Raw genomic sequence first — 23,953 nt, 5'->3', positions numbered from 1 at the left:
GTTTTCATGTAATGAGGAAAGACGCTAAAATCCCTTTATTAAATTCATTTACATTGAAAACATGCAGGAGTCATTACATGTTTTTAATCAAACCTTGCATTGTTTTGTTTGTTACTGGAGATTTTCTAGCATTAGTTTGAGAATTGGATTTTGCATAGATTTTGCAGTTGGTGAATACTTGATTATATTGAGAATTAAACAACCATTTTATATTTCATGTTGAGAATAGTACTGTTTGTGTAGTGCAATCTCAAAGTGTGAGAAGCAAGAATATTTTGGAGCAAAGGGTCCTCTCACCTCCGAGGTAAACAAAATTATGTATTCGCTGTTAATCTGGACCGTGATGTGTAAAATGTCAGTTTTAGTCTGATTTGAGAGTGTGTTGCTGGAAAAGCACAACAGGTCAGGCATTCCTGATGAAGGGCTCTGGCCCGAAACGTCGATTTTCCTGCTCCTCGAATGCTGCCTGACCTGCTGTGCTTTTCCAGCAACAGACTCTCAACTCTGACCTCCAACATCTGCAGACCTTAATGTCTCCTAGTTTTAATCTGATATCATGTAGGTGCCAGAATACTCATATTGGATATTTACCAGTTGTATGTTTGGCTTATATGCCGTTTGGCTTGGTATTGGGGATTTCAAAAGGTCATTGGGTGATATGATGATGGGAGATCATCAGGTCATGGGAAGTTAAAAGAATTGTTTTGGGAAAGATAGGCTAAAGTGGGCCAGATGGCCTGTCACATCTGACAGTATGAAATAATTTGACATCCCAGCAACTGTTCTCAACCATTGCTGCTGTGACAATCCTATTTGTTGGACTGTTGCCAAGTTCGGCTGAAGATCTTCACTCTTGGTAAGGCTGAAAGGAATACAGAAGCTATAACCACATGGAGTGAGTGAGGCAAATAGCAGAGAAACCATTAATGGGGTTTGAGGTGAGAGGTGGGGGATTCAGGGAGCCCACATCAGGAGTGCGGCAGAATGCTTGTCACTTTTCTGAACATTTGCAGCTCCTAACACACTCAGGAAACCTGACAGCTCCCAGGACAAAATAAGCCTTTTGAATTATTCCCTATCCACTATCTCAAATATCCACCACTGGCATGTGCCATCTACAAGATGCAGCAATTTGCCAAGATTCCTTCGACAGCACCATTCAAACCTATGGACTGTACCACTAAAAAGGACAAGAGCAGCAGATACACGGAAATAAGAGTTGCACGTTGCCTCCAAATCGCACTTGTCCCAACTTAATCTGTTTCTGTTCCTTTGTTGTTGCTAAATCGAAGCCCTTCTGCACAGCACTGTGGGTGTCGCCACACCTCAAGGACAGTAATGTTTCAACACCACCTTCTCAAGGGCATAAAAATGAGTAATAAAAAAATTAAGAGGTTGGTGAAATAAGTAGACTGAAGTGTTGCTAAGATTGGATGAAGTAAGGATTGGAATTGGCTCATGCAGAGCAATTAAAATCAGGAATGCTGAAGAGACCAGGATTAAAGGAATACTGAGATCTTTGAAGACTGTGGGCTGGAGAAGCTGGATAAGATTGCAGAGATTGGGAGGGACCAGGATGTGAAGGGATTTGAAAACAAAGATTAAAATATTAACGTATTTGCGACTAACACAATGTCGTAATTGAAGTAAAGAGAATGATCTGCCTATCACACGAATGAACAATGTGGTATATCGATTTCATTGTCAGTGTGGATGCCATGTAAAAAGGCAATGCATCTCCCAGGCTGGTGGATCATATCAAGCAGCACAATTGTTTAGCTGTTTGCAAGATAACAAGTTACTGACCAGAACAAACCAGCCCCACACAAGCAAAATATGTAACACAGTGTCAATACTTGATGTGGTTACATAATCGGACAGTATTTGCTGAATGATTCTGAGTATGAATTATGTTGACAACCAATTTAGAATTGACAGTTGGTTTGCAGAGTGGCCTACCTACAGGTACTGGAACCCACTTGTTCTGATGCACAGATTGGTGTTCTTTGCAGACAGAAACTCAACAGAAAACCTCACAGCCATTTGCTGCTCATTTCTCAGGGCAATACTTTGACCAATCAGTATCGACCTGTCTGCTTTAAAATCTAAACAAAGCCTGTTGATCATCAACAGTTGGTGCATTGTCCATGCCAACAATGCTATCAATCAGAGCTCACTTGCCAACCAATCACCTCTGTCCTCTTGTACTGTGTAGTTGTTGATTTCCCTCTTAAAATAATTAAACTACCTTGCAAGAATGAGAAATTTTGCTTCTGAGGATAAATTAAAGAAGTTGGGATTGTTCACCTTGGAGAGAAGAAGGCGGAGGTGGGATTTGATAGAGGTTTTCAAAACCATGAGCGGGATTGGAAGCCTGGATGGGGAGAAGCTGTTCCTGCACATAAAAGAGAAAAGAAGGAGAGGGCATAGATTTAAAATGATGTGCAAGTAAAGCAAAGGTGATATGAGAGCATCTTTATCTCATGGTGAGTAGTTGAGGTATGAATGCACTGCCAGGAAATGTGGTGGATGCAGGTTCAATTGAAGCACCGAGGAGGACATTGATGGTTATTACCTGCCAAGTACATGATGAGATAGAACAGAACTAGTCCTGTCTACCTGGGTATGTAAGAGCAACGATGGGTACTTTCGGAGCACTTCATTAAGCTTGTCTGGGAATTTAGAGTGGTATCTTATTGTGCCCAGATTGGCACGAGATAGTAGAACCTGTGCAGGCACAATCAGTTGAATGGCCTCGTTGTACACTGTAAGGGACTGTGTGCCCCATCTGTAAGGGTGCCTTGGTCACAGCTAATTTGGCTGGAGGCTGATGAAGGGAGGACAGACCTGAGTGCTGTGTTGAAGAGTTGTCCCTCTCTCTCTGCCATGCTTGTATGAGGTCATTGAAGCATTCAGATTCCGAGTGTTAAGGAACTGCCTTTAAAGGTCTCGGTGATCACTCTCTACCTGCCCTGCTGTTCATAGGAGAATGGTCTATGCTGTGTTCAGGAGGATCATGACAATGACTCAGACATGTTATGGTTTATGGTACCCTGTTCCCACACAACCAGGTGTCATTGACTAATGTGTCAGCATTGACACAGTCAGGAGCTTTCTTGCCTGAGTCAGAAGGTTGTGTCTTCACCTTCTACTCTTGGACAAATCCAGACCTAAGCTCTAGTGCAGTGATAAGGAAATACTTGCATTGTGAGGGCGTTGAATTACAAATCAGACCTTAACAAATGTTAGCTGTGACATGAAAACATTTTGAAAGAGGATGCAGCAGTTCTCCCTGGTGTTGGAGTTAATGTCCATCCTTCAACCTGCATCAGTGAAACAGGTTGCCTGACAGTGCAGTCTGTGGGAGCTTGCAATGCACATTTGGCTGCTGTGTCTCCTATATGGAAACAATGATTTGTACTTTTGTACTTTTTGAAAGTACGCCAAAGGCTATGAAGCATTTTGTAACTTCCTGAGGTTGTCAAAGAAAGGTGCTAGTTAAATGCAAGACTTACTTTACCAACTGCTTAGTTTTGTATCTGTTTTTGGAGGAAGGTTAATTCTTGGGTTTGTTAGTTTTGAGGTGACACACCTCATACCGAAAATTTGGAATCAAGCTGTGTCATACTATCACTGATCTGGTACTGGAAATAAAGCACGGGGGTACAGGGCATTTTTAAACATTGGCAGCTAGACTGCAGTGGTAAAGCCAGCTGTAGGAACTCTGAGCTTTCCTCCCGGTTTCTGCTCCAAATACCCCTGAAAGCCAATACTGTTCCTGGCTGACAAAACACATGAAGTATTCAATAGATCTGTTTCAACGGGGAGAGTGTATTCCACATTCCACTGAGGAAATGCTGTGATGTCATGGTAATGTTACTGAGCTTACATATTCTGATGACATGGGTTTGAGTCCCACTGCAGTGTGGTGAGATTCTGAGTCCAAATTTTTTTTTAAAAATCTGGACTGAACAAAAAAAGCTTGTATAATGTTGTTTTGTAACCACTGTAAATGGTTTTCTTTATTTAAAAAAATCTGGGTTGTTAATGTCTTGCAGGGAAGGAAATCTACCATCCTTACCATCCTTTCCTGGTATGACCTACATGTGACTCCAGACCCACAGTCATGTGGTTGGCTCTTAACTACCCTCTGTGTAATTAGGGATGAGGGATAGATGCTGGCCTTGCTGGCATTGTCCACATCCCATCAATGATTAAAAACAACTTAAGGCAAGAAGAAAGCTCCCTGACTTTACTTTGAAGTATTCATTGGGGTTTCCCCATATGTCAGTCACCAGGAGGATCTCCAAATACTGTTTAAAAAAAACTCTTTGGCAGTTTCTTTAGAAGTAAAAGTTTCTGAAATGGGGAAACTCCAATGAACTGGGTGGCCAAGACACGTATTCTCCACGTGGCATGGCCGTTCTTTAAATCAAATAGTTTTTCTAATTATGTGACAAGAGATGTAGCCATTTAACAGAATAGTGGGGGGAAAAGAATGTCCTGACCTCAACAGTCTCTCCCCACACTGCACAAAGGCTGATTGTTCAGACTGGCTGGGAAATGCAGAGTGTTCCTGGAAGCTCAGTGGTTGTTTATTTATTATGCTACTGCACTGGCAGCTCTCGAACAGAATCGCTCTGGCTGCATTTCCACTTTGTACATTAATGAGGTGCTGACCCAAGACTGCCTTAAGGGCTTGAAATGGTGCTTTGTGTATATGTTGTACCCCTCCCCGTGCCGTTTTAATTTATACATTGCTGCCTCATTGCTGCACCAGAGCTAGAGCATGCGGCAATTTGTCTGCACGAGAAGCAAAACAACTCAATCATACATTTTGACAAGGCAGAAATGAACGAAATTCTGCCTCTGGCTTTACCATCAATCCTCCAGGTCTGAAGCGGTGATTTTACAATGATTTTATTAGTTTTACAACATTAGTTAGAGCTACAAAAATGAATTGCCAAACAATTGCTGCAATTTACCTACCATTTAAACGCCTCCTATCTTATAGGACAGTAACATCAAATTCAGACACTGCAGAGAAGAAATTAGTAAGGAGTACATAAAATGCAATGTTGACTCTTGAATATTCCATTCATAGTGACAGAGAGGAGAGCTGGGCTGCAAGATCTGTCTTGGTTGAAAATGTGTTGCTGGTTAAAGCACAGCAGGTTAGGCAGCATCCAAGAAATAGGAAATTCGACGTTTCGGGCATAAGCCCTTCATCTGTGAGATCGGTCTGTCTTGTTTGATTCCCTTGGTGAACTTAGCTTTTTCAGTTGTGTCAATGAAAAGGCATCTGGATGGGGACATGAATAGGAGGGGTTTAGAGGGATATGGACCAAATGCTGGCAAGTGGAACTAGATTAATTCAGGATATCTGGACAAGTTGGACTGAAGGGTCTGTTTCTGTGCTGTACAACTCTATAACTCTATGCTGATTAATATTTTTATTTCTGACAAAAGAATGCATTTAAAAAGTGTTAAAGTCGCAGTCAGATCAGCCGTGCTCTTAATGAATGGGGAAGCGGGCTTGATGGAGCCAAGCGGCCTGTTCCTGCTCCTAATTCATATGATTGTATCTGATATTTTCCAACCTGCCCTTGGCTCTGCAATCTTCTGTCTGAGAGGCCTGAATGGATGTCGTGTTCCCAAGCATCCTACCAATAGCGCTAGCCCAGTTAGTGTCATTCCTGCCTCTGAGTCAGGCTACTGTGACTTGAAGGCCCACATTGGGCTGTCACTATGGGTCAGCTTTCTTAGAGATACTGTCCTTCAGATGAAATTAAATGTCTTTCAGTTTGAGGTAAATGCAATGTCACATTGATTTGAAGTTGAGCTGGGGAGTTCTCCAATAATTAACCCTTCACTAACAACTGAGCACAGACAACCTAGCTCATTCACACACAGCTGCATGTGTGAGCCTGCTCAATGCAACTTAGCTGCTGTGTTCTCTCTCCTACTATATTTTAAAAGTACTTCATTGACTGCAAAGCACATTAGGCTATGTGGAGGATGTGGAAAGCATGATATAAATGCATCTTCTCTTTTGTGTGAGGTTTTCCACTTGGAGCCACTCATGATCAGACTGAGATTAAGTGAGAGATCAAACTGGTGTTGTACCACACTGAGTTACCATGATAGGTATAGTTAGATAGATAGATAGATAGAGAACGCTTAGATAGAGTTACTGGGACTGATAGGTTTACTCCTCAGAGAACCAGCATGATCTTGAAGAGACAAGTGTGCCATAATTACTCCCATTTTGATGCTCCAATGCTGTGGCTTGTATTTCACAAACAAGAATTATTGTGTCTGACCTGACAGTACCTGAGTGTAACTATGCTGGCAGCTATAACAGAATGATTTGCTATACAGTCGGTTGCTGCAGGGAGAATTCCCTGTTGAAGAACTATTCTGAATCTAAATCTTGTCCAACTTGAATGACAACAGGGTCGGCTTTAATTGTCACTGCCTATGTGGTAATCTGGCAGAATGTTTGCAGCTAGGACAATGATGAAAATCTTTCCTGGCAACCCCATTCAATTGTAAGCAGGCTAAGTTAGACAGCACTAAACCAGGCTACCGAAACGCAAAAGGCACGGACATATTCATGATTGACTCAGTGCTCGCATGTTCTTCATGGTCCAACAAAAGGCTGTAAGGGAGGAAAGCATTAAATGAAATAATTAAGTTTAAAAGAATGGAATCTAACATAAAAGCATAAACATACACATGTGGGTCTCTTGTTGACTGAAGTGGGATGTTGAGGCTGACAGCTTAGGTTTTCTGTCAGGTTGAGTGGAAAGTAAGCAACTCACTATTTCTTCCTTTTTTTCTGTTGGTCAGCTCTGCGCTGCTCACTTGACGACACCGTCGGAAGCTCCAAACCATTACCAGGCTGTGTGCCGGGCCCTGTTTGCCGAATCCATGGAGTTACGCACCTTCTTGGCCAAAATTAAAAGTGCTAAAGAGGTAAGAGGTTACCTAAGGTTAGCCAACATGAGTCAGGATCAGAGAGCTCTGGAAATTCCACTTCTGCATTTCGGGCACTGCTACTTTTTTTAAAAATAGAATCCCCAGGAGATAGGCTGTGTCATCCTTGCACAGGATCCAGGCTGTTTGACAAGGAGTGGCTTAAGGACAGGCAGAGATCACATGTTGAAGACTTAGAGAGTGGGAGTAGCTATTTCAAAATTATGCCAAACAGTTATGATCATAAAACATCAGAACAGAGGTCAGCCATTTGGCCTGTCAATTCTACTCTGTAATTCAATAAGATCATTGCTGTTCTGATTATACTCAACTCCACTTTTCTGCCATATCCCTCCAGCCTCACTGTTCTCCATGAGTCCATTGCAAGAGTTGGCCACCAGCCAACGCACAATGAAGAGAGCGTGTGATCTCTGCCCTCAGTGGAAGAATGTCCAGCCTTTGAGAGTCCCAGTGGTGCCAGGACTCCATAGTGGGCACTTTTGGAACTGTAGGCCACCCACATCCAGCTTCAATGGGTCCCAGAGAGAGACAAGTGGGAGGCCTTGGTGGGTAAGTGAGCAGGAGGGTTGGATTTGGAGGCCAACTGACAAGGAACAAAGGAAGCTTAATGGGTTAGGACAGCCTTTTCTTTCTATCTTTACAAAGAAAATTCAATTGGCCATTAATATTTTTTATAAGAAGAGTTCTGATCTCTGCATAATGTATTGTAGGGAATGGAACAGATTGTCTGACCAGGTATGGGTTGCTGTGAGTTTTGATTTAGAAATCTTTAAAGATAGGTCAAGTTTCTTCTATGCAGAATTCAAGAGATTAAAAATGGCTTGCAAATCTGTTGTAGAGTGGTCAATGGCACTACAGTCATCCATAAACTGTAGATGTTTTTGGTGGTCACTTTAGTTTTGGCATGAAGGTGACTGAAGTTAACATTTTTCTACCTAGAAGGTATTTAATACTGACACCAGAGGTATTTGTGTCTGTGATGTTTGTTTCTGTTTCTGCTTTAGTTATGTCAGCATCACAAATTGATAGACAGGTTCAGTCAACAATCATTTGGGCAACACTAGCCAATGGCCTGCTCAGGTGGTAGTTGTGAAAATAAATAAAATTAGAAGTAATTGAAAGATTCGTCTTTCAAGGAATGAATCTGTGACTATTTTCCTTTTGCAGCTTGTTACATTGTGGGATTGTCCTTGCGAGGAAAGGTTATTGAAAGTCTGCCTTTGACACAAATGGATTCTCTAGTTTGTTCACTTCATCCTTTATTATTGCTGGAGGAAACCAGGTTCTTGTTTCTTTCAATTCCCACAAGTCCATTCCATATTTTGTCAAACATTGTCTTTTGGCCTGACAAGACTCCTCTACCATTCATAGCTGACAGCACAGTTTCCCCACACAATCCTCAAATTCCTTTATGTTGTTCTGGGTATTTAGAAATTGTCAATTTCTACATCAATCATACACGATAACTGAGCTTCTACAGTTTCTGGGGTAGAAAATTCCAAAGATTTACAATTTGCCGAGTTGAACAATTTCTTATCCGGGTCCCAAATGGCTTTACACATAACTTTGAAATTACAGAATCACAGAATTGTTACCGTGTAGAAGGAGGCCATCATTTTACCCATCATGCCTGCATGGGTTTGTTACCTCATGCTAATCTTACCTTTTCCCTACATCCCTATGCATAATTTCTAACCAAGTAGTCATGCAATGCTCTCTTGAATGCCTCAATTGAATATGCCTCCACTACATTACCAGGCAGTGAATTCCACACCCCAACTACTCAATACCCTCTGCTTAATTTGCGCATCACTTTAAATCTTCACCCTCTTGCTTTTTTTCCCCCTCCCTATCTATTCTGTCCAGTCTGCTCATGATTTTGAAATTACCCCACCCTCAACCATGATTCTAGACTCTACAATCAGAGGGGATACACTCTTTCCTCTACAGTCAGAGGGGAAATGCAACATGGTCTATTCAACTGCAAAGTTCTGGCAGTGGATCCAAAATCCAGATGATAAAATCAATTCCATCGACATAAGATTCACTGTCAACCTTTCAATCCCATTAGATATGTAGAGCGTGAAGAATAGCATAAATTAGTTGGACCGAATAGCCTGTTTCCATGCTGTAAATAGTACACCTTACTACTCATCGTTTCACTTGATTGACTTCCTGAGGCAGAATTTTTAAAAGAGTGAACATCTTTGCAAATGTTTGTGCTCGTTCAAGCCATGCATTGGCTTGCAGCCAGTGACTGACTGGGCAAATAGCAAGATCTAACTCTCATTCTGTTTGATGGTGTTTCTTGTCGTAATCTTATCTAGTGCCATTTCTCAATGCTGTCCAGTCTTGCTCAGGTCACACGGGAAGGCAGTCCACAGGCTCAGTTCTTTGTTCAAATCAGCGATTGTGCATGGCGGGCAGAACAAAAGTAATGGCATCCTTCATCTGGAACAGCCAGCAGTTCACAGACAGTACTGAGTCACTTAGTCTCAGACAGAGTGACAAGCATTGATTTACAATTGATCACCTGTGGGAAAAGTTGGAAATCAGTCAGTGTCCAATTGTTAGACAGCATTACTGCTGAAAGTATGTGTCTCTGCCCCAGAGGGCTTAGTCTTTGTGTATGTTTCAAGTGGGAATTGGTAGATTTCTGATTACTGTGGTGTACAGGGCTGTGGGACGAGGTGAGTGCAGGTCATTCTGCTATAATGTGCATTTCATTAGCATGAATTAGTTATAATACGATTGATAAATTGTGGGCATTGTTTGAATAACACAAACTTTCTACTAGATGGGTATAGCGATTTTCTATTAACAATTTTCTACAGTACAATTTTCTATGACGGTTTTCCATCGTACAGTTTTTTTACTGTGCGAGGTTGCAGGGGAACACAACTGTCATATTATAGCAGAACGACCTATAAAAGGCATTGTCATGTCCGGTCAGCCATGATCATATTGAATAGTGGAGTGGGCTCAATGGGCTGAATGATCTACTCCTGCTCCTGTGTTCCTCTGTGGATATGGTTATGACTTTATCTACGTCCTCACTGTTAATGTTAAAACACATTGAATGCCGTTTTGGGTGATATACCTTCATAAAAGTTGAGCATTTTAGAGAAGGTGGAAAGAAAATGGGCAAAAGAATTGAACTGTCTCCATTTCTTGGCACAATGCAGTTGGTATGTTGGGTTTCACTGCCAGAGGATTTGTATTCTGGAGTAGGATGACCTGCTGTAGTTACACAGACCCTTGGAGAAACCATACCTGGGGCATTCTGTGCAGACCTTTTCTCCCTACCTAAGAATGGATATCCTTGTTATGCAGCAGAGGTTCACTTGGCTGATAGCACGAAATGGTAATGAGAAGAGATTGGCTTGACTGGGCCTACATTCACTAGAGTTTAGATGAATGAGCGAGGATCTGATTGAAATGTATACAGTTCTAAGAGGGCTGGACTAACTAGGAGCAGGGAGGATGCATACCCTGATTAGGGACTCTTGAACCAAGAGTCTCAGGATTCACAGTCTCAGGATATAGGGTAGATCTTTTAGAAATATTTCTTCATTCTAGTGGAATTCTCTACTCCAGAAGGCTGAGGAGGTCATGCCACTGAATATCTTCAAGAAAGATTTTTTTTTAGATTTTAAGGCATCAAGGGTATAGGCAGAAAGTGGGCATTGAGATAGGGGATCGGGGTGAATTGGGAAGCAGGCACAAAGGATTGAATTGCCTATTCCTGCTTCCATTTTCTACGTTTTTATGAAATGGGTTATGATTGACTAATTGGGTAGCTGTCTTATAAAGTTGATACAGGCATAATGGACTATGCCCACCTCCTGTGTTCTACATTATATAGTACACTGCCTTAACATGTTGTATTGATTGACAGAATCTGAAGAAACTGCTGGATGAGAAGGGTGAAAGCAGTCACCCCAACATGGAACTCAATGAGCTCAATAACTTTGACTGGGTAAGATGCTGCTTGTTTGACTGATTAACACTCCTGTTTGCTTTCATTATTTTAACAAATTTTGTATTGAAAAGTTATTTGTAAAGTTTTTATATCACGGTACTTGACAGCACTGAAGCATTTCACATATATCTGGTCGAATTATGGTAGCCATGTTAGACAGGGTGGCACGATGGCTCAGTGGTTAGCACTGCTGCCTCACAGCACTAGGGACCCAGGTTTGATTCCAGCCTTGGGTGACTGGCTGTGTGGAGTTTGCACATTCTCCCATGTCTGCATGGGTTTTCTCTCTCAGTCCAAAGGTGTGCAGGTCAGGTGAGTTAGCCATACTAAATTGCCCATAGTGTTAGGTGCATTAGTCAGAGGGAAATGGATCTGGGTGGGTTACTCTTCGGAGGGTTGGTGTGGATTTGCTGGGCTGAAAGATCTGTTTCCAAACTGTAGGGAATCTAATCTAATCATTAGGACCCTTTCCCCTCAACACACCTGGGCAGTAGGTAGCACGTGTTACTTAACACGGAAGTGACATATGGGCTAGGGAGAGGCTTGGAACTATATTGCCATTTCTTCACTGTTGCTGGTTGAAGATCCTGAAATTCTCTCAACATTCCTGCACTAGAAGTACTTTTACAGTTCAACTTGCCACCACCTTCTCAAAAATGATTAGGGGTTCACAATAAATGCTGGCCTTGCCCTGTACCTCAATTTAAAAAAAAAGATTTTTAAAGAAGACACTGTAGACTCTAGGTACACTGGCACAATCTAAAGTATGTGTGTGGAGACAGATGGACTTGAGGTGCATGCACATAGATCTCTGAAGTGGCAGTATATATATATATAATGTTGAGTACAAACTCAGGAAAGTTAAGCTGAACTTGTCTAAACTCTGTTTAGGTGACAACTAGAGAACTACATCCAATTCAGGTTGGCACACCTTTGGAAGGAAGTGAGAATCCTTGAGAGGCACAGAGGAGATTCACTAGAATAGTTCCAGGGATAAGGATCTTTAATTACAACATTTGGTTGGAGAATCATATAATCCCTAAAGTTGGAAGCAGGTCATTTGGCCCATCAAGTCCACACCGACCCTCTAAAGAGCATCCCACCCAAATCCAACCCTATCCCTGCATTTACCTAGGCTAGCCCACCTACCCTGCACATCCTTGAATATTATGGACAGTTTAGCATGGCCAATCCACCTATCCCATACATCTTTGGACTGAAGGAAGCCCACACAGACACAGGGAGAATGTGCACACTCCACACAGACCATTGCCTAAGGGTGTAATCGAACCCAGGTTGCTAGTGCTGTGAGGCAGCAGTGCTAACCACTGAGCCACCGTGCCGCTTGGTTTTCCCCTGGTGGAGGGGCGGGGAGAGAAACAAGGTTAATGAGGGCTTTATTGGAGACGTATAGGATTATGGAAGATCTTCAAAACAAAAACTATTCACCTTAGCTGATGGTTTAAAGACTCGGGGGTTGGGGGTTGATGGCTCTGATTTAAAGTGTCATGCAAGAGTGTCATTTGAGATTTCCATCAGTTCTGAGGAATGTGAGGATGATCCATTTTACACAGTGAGTATCCACTGTCAATGAGGGAAGCTGCAAAAATAGTTTCATAAGGAAATTGGTTGAGCATTCAGGGGATTTAAACTTGCAAGGCTACATGGGCATTGTGACTAACTAGCTTGCTCTACAGTGAGCCAGCTTGGATTTGATGGACTGAATGACCCCTGCTGAATTGTTTTGACCATGTGGATGGTCTTTACTCCCTGCAAACAGACTTACCTGACAAATGGAGAATGAATGAAAGCCCCATGATGCTTTTGCTGGGGAAGGCTGTCCGGATTAGCTGCCAATCAAGCTTGTAAGTGGTCAGTGCTGAGGTTTTCCCAGGATTTGGCGGGGAGAGGTACAGAGCTGACAGAGGATGCCAGTTTGCAGGCAGGGCAGAGAGGGGAAGCTTAGGATTGCAGAAGAGGGGAGAACTCAGATACATCTTTTCCTGATGCTTGACAATGAGGAAACTCCCTGGAAGCTTCCCACCCTGGACATACAGGGGACAGAAGCAAAAAAAAAACAGTGGGGCACTTGATGGAAATGCCCCTGTCTCCTGACACACCTCAGCAGAGACCGCTATATTGCATCCAATGATTCCATGACTAGGTCAGAAGTCACACAACACCAGATTACAGTCCAACAGGTTTATTTGATATCACAAACTTTTAGAGCGCTACACCGTAGTCAGGTGAAGACTGGTCAAATAACCCAGTTCTTGGAAAGGTCACTGGACCTGAAACATTAACTCCAGTTTCCCTTCACAAATACTTCTTTTCCAGCAATTTCTGTTTTTGTTTCTGATTTACAGCATTCCGAGTTCTTTTGATTTTTTTTAACCAGCACCTCCACATCAAGGCTACTCAGTGAAACACCACACATACCAACCACAGATTCCTACTGCAATATACTGACATTTCCTCACCCTCTCACCCCTCTCTGATTCAGTCTTCATTCACCTTCTGAGAGGCAGAGTGAATCTTGCTAAACTCAACAGAGATTCATTTTAAAGGTATTTTAAAAATTGGTATCGCATGGCAAGCCCTCAATTGAAGAAAAACACAGAGAGAGGAAATCCTCAGCATCTACTATTGCTTTTTTAAAAAATTCATTAATGGAATGTAGCTGTGACTGGAAAGGCCAACATTTATTGCCCTTAACTGAGTGATTTCCTCAGATACTTCAGAGTATTAATGCCAACCACATTGCTGTAGCCCAGACTATGGGAGCACAGCAGATTTCCTTCCTTAAAGTGAATCAGATAGCTGTTTACAATTATCCAGCAGTTATATGGTCATTGATACTGATTCCAGGCTTTTACTCCAGAATTATTTATTGTCTGACTTTAAATTCTCCAGCCCTGGGCTGGGATTTGAACTTCTGTCACTGATCAGCCACTTGGGTTATTTGTTCTGGTGAACTGGGTTGATCATGTTCAATTCTTTCTTGCAGCTTGTATATTTGCCATCATTCAGCTAAAAGTGATCAAGTGAAACCAAGAGCACAGTGCAAACTGCTTGCAACTAGTCCAGCGTATAGCATAACCGAGGATTAAGTATATTTTTGTGTGTCAATGTTTGAAATCTGAGCATCATCGTTCACAAAGCATCAGCTTTGCCTGCTATCGGAGAAAGTGGGGTGTAGGCAAAGGAGTGACAATGCTAGTTACTAATCCCTATGTGTTGTTGGGGAGGAGAGCTTACCGCAGTCAAAATCACAGGAGTGTCTTTTGAGATTTCCATCAGTTCTGTGTCAGTGGTGGAAAATTTATTGGATGCAGATTCAGACATGGAGTTGTGGAAAACAACAGACAAGTTTGCAGTGCAATAATAGCCAGAGTTTGGAGGTGGCAAGAAAGAGAGGTCATGGTCAAATTGGTTAAAGAGGGAAGTGATGACAACAGTTTAGAAAGAGAGGGGAAAATATCTGAAGTAAGACCATAAGGTGTAGGAGCAGAGTAAGGCTATTGGGGCTATCAAGTCTGCTTTGCCATTCAGTGAGATCACAGCTCTTTTGACCATTCCTAACTCCACTTTCCTGCCTTTTCCTAAAAACCCTTGATTTTCTTCCTAAGAATTTGTCTTTCTCAGTCTTGAATATTCTTAACAACCCAGCTTCAACTGTTCTCTGTGATGAGGAATTCCACAGATTTGCTACCCTCTGAAAGAAGAAATTTCTCCTCATCTCTTTCTTAAACTTCAAGGGGAGGTGATGGCCTAGTGGTATTATGACTGGATTATTAAACCAGTGACCCAGATAACATCCTGGGAACCTAGGTTCGAATCCTACCATGGCAGATGGTGGGATTTGAATTCAATCAAAAAGAAATCCGAGATTAAGAGTCTAATGGTGACCATTATTGATTGTCACTAATCCCCTTTCAGGAAGCATCCTTCCATCCTTTCCTTGTCTGGCCTACATGTGACTCCAGACCCACATCAATGTTGTTGACTTATAACTGCCCTCTGAGTACTTAGGGGGTGGCAATAAATGCTAGCCTAGCCAGTGATGACCTTATCCCATGAATCAATTCAAAAAAAAGTGACGCTTTATTATGAGATTATGGCCTCTGGTCCTAGACTGTCCCATAAGGGGTGGTAACCTTTCTGCATCCAGTATGATTCTTGTAATGGTTCAGGTTAACATTCCCTTTCCCTGATGTGCCTCAGTGTTAGCAGCTCTGACACTGCAGTTAGGGAATGTTTTACCATATCGGCTTGTATGGGGCACAAATGAAATCATGTGGTCAGCAGGTTAGTGGGAATAGCATCAAGAGAGTGGGAGGTGAGTCATCTGTAACTCTGAACAAGCCATAGGAAAGAGGGAGGCAACAGGCATTTCATAGGAATAGGAGGAGGGCATTGAGGTCTTTATTCCTGCTGCAATATTCAATTAGATCCCAATCGAACTGCATATTAATTGCATCCAATTGTCTTCGTTCCATGTACCTTAATACCCTAATCTAGCAGAAATCTATCAATCTCAGTTTTGAGGTTTTTAGTGTACTCTATACCCTAACCTGTTTGAAGGCAGGTATGGGAAAGAATTCTAGAGTTCTGTTGCCTTTGGTGTGAAGAATTGTTTCCTGAAAGTTCTTCTAGTTATTGCTCTATGCCAGGACTCCCCCTGCAAAGACGAATCTTTATCTACCTGAACAACAACCTTCATCATCCTAAACACCTCAATGAGATCACTCCTTAATCATCTGTATTCATGAGAAACATGCAATTGTTGCTTTGAACTGTAAATTAATTTGACTTTTTCTCTGGAAGCTGAGCCATTTTAAGCAGGTAGTATTCACTCTGTCAACATTTTAAATCTGTAAATATCATTTAAGAACAATGTCTGTTCTTATAATGTGAATGAAATATTTACGCCTGTTGTCAACATTATGTCTCTTTCGATATTTGCTTTATAATGTATCTGGAGACAAGAGGCAAAGAAAAAATTGTTTGCTGACCATCTATGTTCAATGGCTAAATCTGTATTCCTCAATAAAAGACTAGACCTGGACATTCTGCCCAGTATGTGTTCCTGTCCCACCAACTCATATGGTTAAATGGCGATTACTCTGTCCTGCTTCAGAGAAACCTTTTTTTAATTGGTTTTTAGGATTGCTGTCAAAGCCTTTATTGTACATCCCAATCTGTTTTTGGCATTAAAAAACAATCATGTCATGAGGGGCAGGAATGAAATATAGGCCAAATCATTCAGGTTTACTTCTTCAAAGGACATTAATTGGATTTTTGTCACAATCTGTTGTCTTCTATGGTGGGCTTTCTGGTGAGAGCGTGCAGATCATCAGATTTAATTAGAATTTAATCGGAATATAATTTTACAATTTGCCACCATAAAATTTGAGGATTTAAATTCTCTTGACTTGAAATTTCTAATGCCCTAGAATGTCACAGTGCAGAAGGAGGCCATTTGGACAACACACTTGTACTAGCTCTTTAAAAACACTATTAAATTAACCCCGTTCTCCTGATCTGTCCTCATGGCCCCACTATGTTTTTGTGCTTTTCAAGTTTACTTTCAATTCTCTTTTAAAGATTACAATTGAATCTTTCAGGCATTACATCCAGTTTGCAGCAGCTTGTTGGGTAGAAAATAATTCACTGCATCATTTTTAAAAATTCTTTTGCTAATTATCTTAAAGCTTTATCAACTATCTAGTTCCAGCCAAACTCGCTGCTTACTTACACAATCTAAACCCACTATGATTTCGAACAGCTCTGTGAAATTGTCCCTTAACCTTCTCTGCTCTGAGGAGAACACTCTCAGCCATTCCACAAAACTGAACCTAGATGTCCCCTGTTCAACAAATGTAGTGATTCACCTACATTGAACCTGTGGTAGATAAGCCCATTTGTTAGACATGTTCAATCTTTTAACAAGTTCTGTTTTGTGGCACTTATTGCTGTTTTGCACATTTTGCTCCTTTGCTCTTTTGATCATCTTTTCTTTCTTCCAATGTCCTCCCATAATCAGTCTCTAGCCCATGTCAAGGCTGAGTAACCATCTTGGCTCATCTTAATGGTCACTGTGTCATCAAAAGATAGCGCTTTTGTTTCTCCCTAATAGAGGCACATGGGAACAGTGCATTGCAACAGCACCCAAAACATCAGGAAAATTCCTTTCCTTTTCACTCTGAAGGGGCCTCAGTGAATGTGGGCAATTTCCAACACTAAGAGCAATTGGCTTTTACTTTCAGGCCTGCTTTTGGGTTCAAGTGATGCGGGATTTGCGGAATGGTGTGAAGCTGAAGAAGGTGCAAGAGAGACAATATAACCCCCTGCCTATTGAGTACCAGCTCACACCGTACGAAATGCTCATGGATGACATCCGATCCAGAAGGTACACGCTGCGAAAGGTTATGGTGAGTCATTGGTACCAACTCAGACTGTGAGTGTGTGTGTGTGTGTGTGTGTGTGTTTAAATGCTGGCTAAGCAGTGATGCCCCTATCCTATGAGTGGAAGCCAAGTGGAAACACAGGATTAAAAACTTGCATTTCCAACATATAGCAACTGTGAACCAACCACTGTGTGTTGAATTTTTTATGAGATAGGGAACAGTGAAAGGACATGGGATTTTTATTTCTTTGTCTAAGTATATAATATGTACTGAGTAAGATTGTTTAGTTGTGGTGGTTTCTTTTTCAGTTTCCTGCATGTTCTGACAGACGGGGTAATGCAATTCTTTACATGTCATCAACATTAAAATACTCCATCACAGAAACCTATGGAACTGTCCTCTGTGTTTTCTGCCACCAACTAGTGTTTAATTTGTCTGATAGTTGTGAGAGTCATGGTTATTGTTGTCATGATTTAAATAAAAATGGAAGGTTGATTTGGTTTTCTTAGCAAGAACCAGGCAGTTCTGTCTCATCACAGGTTAGCACCATTTCTGTCAGATTTGTTTTGTGTTGTGAAGCAGTCAGCAGAGCTGTTCTGAGTTAAGTGGTTAAGGCCATCTTGTTGTCTCGAGCCAAGCAATGAAATAAGTGAGTAAAAAGAATGCAAGGAAAGTCAGAGCGATGAAAAGATCATTTGACACAAAAAAATCCCTCAGTTAAAACAGCAGCTTTTTCAAAGCCTTGATTCCTTTTTGTCTCCACAATCTCAATTTACAGATTGTTCCAAACACTTGTCACTGTTTCAATGAAAGAGGATATTTTGGTTGTGAGTCAATTTGCAATAGTTGTGGAGCGGTGTAAATGCTACAATGGTAACATGTTAATATCTTCAGTTATTTGCAGAATTATTCACAGCTCCCGGCACAGATTTGGACTGATATTAATAATGGGAGTTGATTGCATGTAGGTAGAATTTACAGGAATGCTGACAATTGAAGAATGTTAGTAGAAAAGAATGAAAAATAAATCTTGTGGCTTTTGGAAATGCTCTAAAGCAATTTAAGTTTATTAATTATTGTTGTTGAGGTTGAAATGAGAATCAGTCCAGTCCCCAGTAGAACCATGACTAAAATAGAAAGGTGATGAGCCTTATCTTCAGAAGGGTGACCCTCTTTTCAGCTTCACAACACCATTTCCATATGTTTACATGGTTACAATGAACCAGAGACATGCCTGAGGATACAGCTGGTCAGTTTCAACACTATCAGATTTGAATGTACCTTTGCTCAGCCAGAACAGAATTTACAGTTTTATAAAATCAAACAAAAGCAGAACATAAGGAGATCATTAACTTTATTATGACGGTACCATAGAAGAAACAATGTTAACTATTCACTTGAACAAGAAACAGAATGGTGAACAGTTTGTCTCAAATGACAACTGACAGTTAGAAATATAAGGCAGGAGAATATCCAAAATAAAGATCAACCATGGGCATTCTCAGATTCTGCTGAATCCTTGCTCCTTGGCTAATGTTTGAACTTAGCTACTCCAGAACAACAGAGTTTCATTCACTGCTTCACTGATGTTTCAGTACAGACTCTAGGCTAACCTCAATGGGTTCACCATTCTGTTTCTTGTTCAAGTGAATAGTTAACATTGTATCTTCAATGGAAAGCCAGTGTATGGTGTTCCTTTTGCTGTCTGACAACAATAACCATGAAAGCACCCTCCATAGAGTTGCTTCTGTAAATCAGAGGGTTGTCAGCTGATGAGTCCATCCAAGACTAAGATTTGTTATATTTTGGGCACTTTGAGAAACAAGAGATCTAGGGATCTTGGAAGAAAGTGGATTTGATTCACAAGTTCAACCACAAACTTATTGAGTTGGTATGAGGGCTCACACAGCTAGTTTCTCTGCCTCTTTTTCTTGTATCATATTTGTCATCTCTATCGGGCCAGTTCACCTCCACCCTAAGGCAATTAAGGATGGCCTATAAAGCTGCCTCATGGAGCAATGCCTCCATACTGTGAAATAATTTTGTTTTTAAAATGGCACGATACATTAATCATTAGATGTAATAAAGATGGTTGTTCACCTTCTTGCCAGAGGAAATGCATTCTCCTTAATTACTCAGTCAAAGCCTTTTTTTAGAAAGCTCTACTTAACCTTCTCTGCTGAAGGTAAATTATCCCAGATGACTGAAGGGCCATCACATATTGATAGCTGTAAAATCCTATCAACAGGTATCCGAGTTTCCAACATGCACTAACATCAGGCAAGACCCACCACCAATAAAGTGAAGCTGAAAATGACTCTTCTATTATGAACATTCTTCAGTTCTGAAAGGAAATCACATTGAACTCATAATATGAACTCTGCTTCTTTCTTCGTAGATAGATAGTGCCAGACATGTTAGTCTCTCCAGAAGTTTCTTCTTAATTATGACATTTTTTAGATCATGCTGTCTGAAAATCTAATGTTGCAAGGTTTATTTTTCCAAATGTTTGAGTGACTCCTGGTTCTGTGATCTCTCCCACCTGTCTGCTCTATATCTCAGAATCTCTGCTAGCCATCAATTTGCATCATTGATACAATGATATAGAAGTCTGCATTAGAGAGGAAGACCAATTAGTTCACTTCTATAATGTTTGCGCTGGATAAACTATCACCCTTCTTCATCTTATCTGTTAGCTTCCCAATGGACCTTTAGATTTCTCACTCCTTTCCATTCATTTTCCCAAGATTTGCCCTTGGGCTATTTTTCATCTTTCAGGAGCAGGGCATCTAAATGGTTAAGAAATTTTACACAGATTTGCTCCATTAAAAGGTGAGAAGGTAACAGTGAACAACCCCCTAGTGTTAGTCAATTTGTATAGTTATTCATCAACAGCCAATGTGGAATTAGCTGAGTTCAGTAAGTACAATGGAAGTGACAGAAGAATGTAAGGGCAATGAAATATTTTATATTAATTAAAGTAAGGTTATGCTGTATTGGACAATAGTCTCCAAAAACTGTGGAAACAAAGCATTGGGAGCCCTCTGCAAAGTTGAGTATTGGGGCAATGCACTCAAATACCTCACCTACTTAATTTGATGCTGTGTATGTTAAGTCAGTATAGCACCAACAAGAGTACAGTTTCTGAGTTCCAATTACTTTGCTTAGCATCATAATAAGGGTTCAAATCAAGTTCCAGAATAATTGCTTATCGTCTTCCCATATTCCGACATTGTGTTTGACAGTAACCATTGATGTTCTTAAAGTTGGTGGCAAAATTTTGAGTTTGCCCTAAGGCTGATGAGAAGACTAACCCCATTGTTAAAAATATAAAGGTCTACAAAAATGATGGATGGCAGTTTGGTGGTGGGTGGTACGGTGGCTCAGTGGTTAGCACTGCTGCCTCACAGCGCCAGAGACCCGGGTTCAATTCCCAACTCAGGCGACTGACTGTGTGGAGTTTGCACATTCTCCCCTTGTCTGCGTGGGTTTCCTCCGGGTGCTCCGGTTTCCTCCCACAGTCCAAAGATGTGCAGGTCAGGTGAATTGGCCATGCTAAATTGCCCGTAGTGTTAGGCAAAGGGGTAATTGTAGGGGTATGGGTGGGTTGCGCTTCGGCGGGTCGGTGTGGACTTGTTGGGCCGAAGGGCCTGTTTCCACACTGTAAGTAATCTAATCTAATCTAATCAACTAGTCAGCTAAAGCTTGGGAGCTTACTTGCATACCTTGTACCGAGGTGTTCATCGCCTGACATGAGATCTGCTGATGCTCCTTTATGGATTGACTCTCAGTTGTTCTCTCAGGTCCACTCAGAATGGTCACCTCCTACTCATGGACAGTTAGGAATGGGCACTAAATGCTGACCTTGACAACAATATCCTTGTCCCACGGATGAGAAAATAAATCACTCCAAAACGGACCTGAAAATACTCAGCTACACTTTTCTGTAGGAAAATGTTTATCATAGTCTGCTTCAGAATGAACATATTTTGCAAAACTAAGAAATACACAGATACAAATTTTTTAAAAAGCCATGCTGGAAAAAAACCCAGCATCTGTGGAGAGTGAAACTCAGAATCCACGTTTCGAGTCATATTGGACTCGAAATGTTAACCTTATTTCTCTCTTCACAGATGTTGCCAGACCCACTGAGTTTTTCCAGCACAACTTGTTCTTATTTCAGATTTCCAACATCTGCAATATTTTGCTTTTATTATTAGTATGAATAAGACCTCTGTCTTTGCAGTTCAAGATTTGAAGACAGCAAGTACAGCAGGACATCACTCCACGTACATCATGCATTATATGCCCAGTTGCATTGATTCTGACATGGTTAAACAGAAAATGCCTTCTTGTATTTAAGCCACAGACTGTGTGGAGTGTGATTTTTCTCATGATTTTAAAAACTAGAAGGGAAATGAAGAAATTCATTCATAATATATCCTACCCAAGTGTTCGTTAATGTTTGATATGTTTCCATACTGGAAGCTAAGTTGATTATTGTTTTAAATAAAATATAGAGTCATCATAGAACAGAATCATAGAGTTATACAGCACACAAACCGACCCTTTGGTTCACTCTTCCATGCTGACCAGGTTTTCCAAACTAAACAAGTACCATTTGCCTGCGCTTGGCCCATATACCTCTAAACCTTTCCCATTCATGTACCTATCCAACAGGCTTTTAAATGTTGTAACTGTGCCTGCATCTGCCACTTTCTGTGGCAGTTCATTCCATAAACGTACCACCCTCTCAGTGAAAAGGTTGCCCCTCAGGTCCCTTTTAAATCTTTCCCTTCTCACCTTAAAATTATGCCCTTTAGTTTTGAACTCCCCTACCCTAGGGAAACGACCTATGCAGTTCACCTTATCTGTGCCCCTCATGATAATGCTCATATATAACCTGCCTCTCCAACCAAACTTTTAGTCACCTCTCCAAATATCAGCATTTCTAGTTTAATGTGAAATTTTATGATACTCCTATGAGTTGAATCGAGACTTGCATTAAATGTGCTGTACAAGCCATTCTTATCTGATAGAGGTTTAAACTTTCGGGACAATGATAATTGAGGAATTTGTTATTCAGCTACAAAAGAATAGCCCTTTTGCACATTTTCACGCATTGTGACACACCCTGATCTGAAAGTCAGTGGGCACCACACCAACCAAACATTGTCTGCCCTGCAATGAAAATATGCTGGGAGAACATTCATTGGATTAGAGTGGAATTTCTGCTCCCTCAGTGACAGCAAGCCCCTTCCTAAAGATATTTGCACATGGCTCTTCCTAATCTCAGTACCAGCTCATGCCCTGCACTCAACCCTAAGTTCCTTCATAGCTCCAATGCCAACTTAGTGCCAACCCATGCTCCCATGCACCAGTCCTTTCACTTGCAACCCCCCCTCCCCCAACTCATCTAACATCCAAATCTCAGGAGCCTTGCTGACTTACAGTGAAGTTATGATGTCAATCAACCTGTTCCCTTAAGAAGCACCACACTGAGCTAATTTTATGTTGCAAAATCAGTCATATAGTACAGTTCCCACAATGATAGCCCGTAGACTTATTTCATCAGTGTGAAATAAAAAGCACTGAATTTGCTTTTAAACTCCACAGATTTGTAAACATTCAAAGCCTGAACAACTTTGACAGTTCCAGAGGGTATTGAAATTCCAACAGTCTTTTACAGTCCAACAAACTTCGGCAGTTCTTTAACATCATGACAGTTCTTTGGCAGGTTGGGAATATTTTGACAGAGCTGTGCAAAAATTCAGGCTGAAGTGAAGGGATTTGTTTCTTGTAATAATGCCTGTCAGACAAATCCTGTGGGATTCTGTTATCTATTCTCTACATATCTTAGGAGATATCCTTTGCTAATGTTCATTAGTTATGATCTGTTTAAAAGGTGGTATGATTTCTGTGACTAATTTTTATTTCCCTGCTACAGGTTAATGGTAACCTCCCTCCCAAATTGAAGAAAAGTGCCCATGAAATGATCCTGGACTTTATTCGCTCAAGGCCTCCATTAAACCCTGTGAGTACAGCTGATATGTTTAGAATGCAGAATAGTCACAACTGACCTGCCGGGCCGTGTGATATGTTTGAGTGACACCATGACCATGAGTATGAATGTCATATGGTTAGAAACTTACTTCGAGGCTCTTTGCGGAGGTCTGCATTACTGAGGCAGGTAGAGGAGCGTGAGAGCAATTCAAAATGGAGCTGCCCTTGAAAACCTGATTAATATTTGAAAGTCATAGATGACCACAGTCATCAGTGTTCAGGAGAATCCCTTACTTAGGAAGGATATGGTCAAGGCTGATGCCTTAGCATTATTGCAGTGTATACATATGTATACAAGAAAAAAATGTTATTTTCTTCATTGAAGAATATTAAAAGAATTTAAACATTGACAGGAGATGGTAGTATCATGGACTAGACCTGAGGATGTGGTTTTGAATCCCACCTTGACAGCTGGTGGAATTCGGAACATAAAGCTAATCTCAGCAAATTGTAACCATGACAACTACCATCGAAAGCTATGAAACCTCATCCAGTTTCT

General features: G+C 41.1%; 1 protein-coding gene across 4 annotated transcripts in view; it reads left to right on the top strand.

Moving 5' to 3' along the window:
• LOC132815514 (protein spire homolog 1-like) overlaps positions 1 to 23,953 on the top strand; it is a 186,629-nt gene that overhangs the window by 104,037 nt on the left and 58,639 nt on the right. For all 4 annotated transcript variants that reach the window (XM_060824500.1, XM_060824498.1, XM_060824499.1 and 1 more), the window contains exons 4-7: positions 6,853 to 6,978; positions 10,898 to 10,978; positions 17,251 to 17,415; positions 23,339 to 23,425. In XM_060824500.1, the coding sequence (XP_060680483.1) occupies positions 6,853 to 6,978; positions 10,898 to 10,978; positions 17,251 to 17,415; positions 23,339 to 23,425 (459 nt within the window). The remainder of the gene's footprint in view (positions 1 to 6,852; positions 6,979 to 10,897; positions 10,979 to 17,250; positions 17,416 to 23,338; positions 23,426 to 23,953) is intronic.

Source organism: Hemiscyllium ocellatum, chromosome 4, assembly GCF_020745735.1.
Source record: "Hemiscyllium ocellatum isolate sHemOce1 chromosome 4, sHemOce1.pat.X.cur, whole genome shotgun sequence".
NCBI lineage: Eukaryota > Metazoa > Chordata > Chondrichthyes > Orectolobiformes > Hemiscylliidae > Hemiscyllium > Hemiscyllium ocellatum.
The sequence above is the reverse complement of the archived record's forward strand: the minus strand, read 5'-3'. Positions and strand labels throughout refer to the sequence as shown.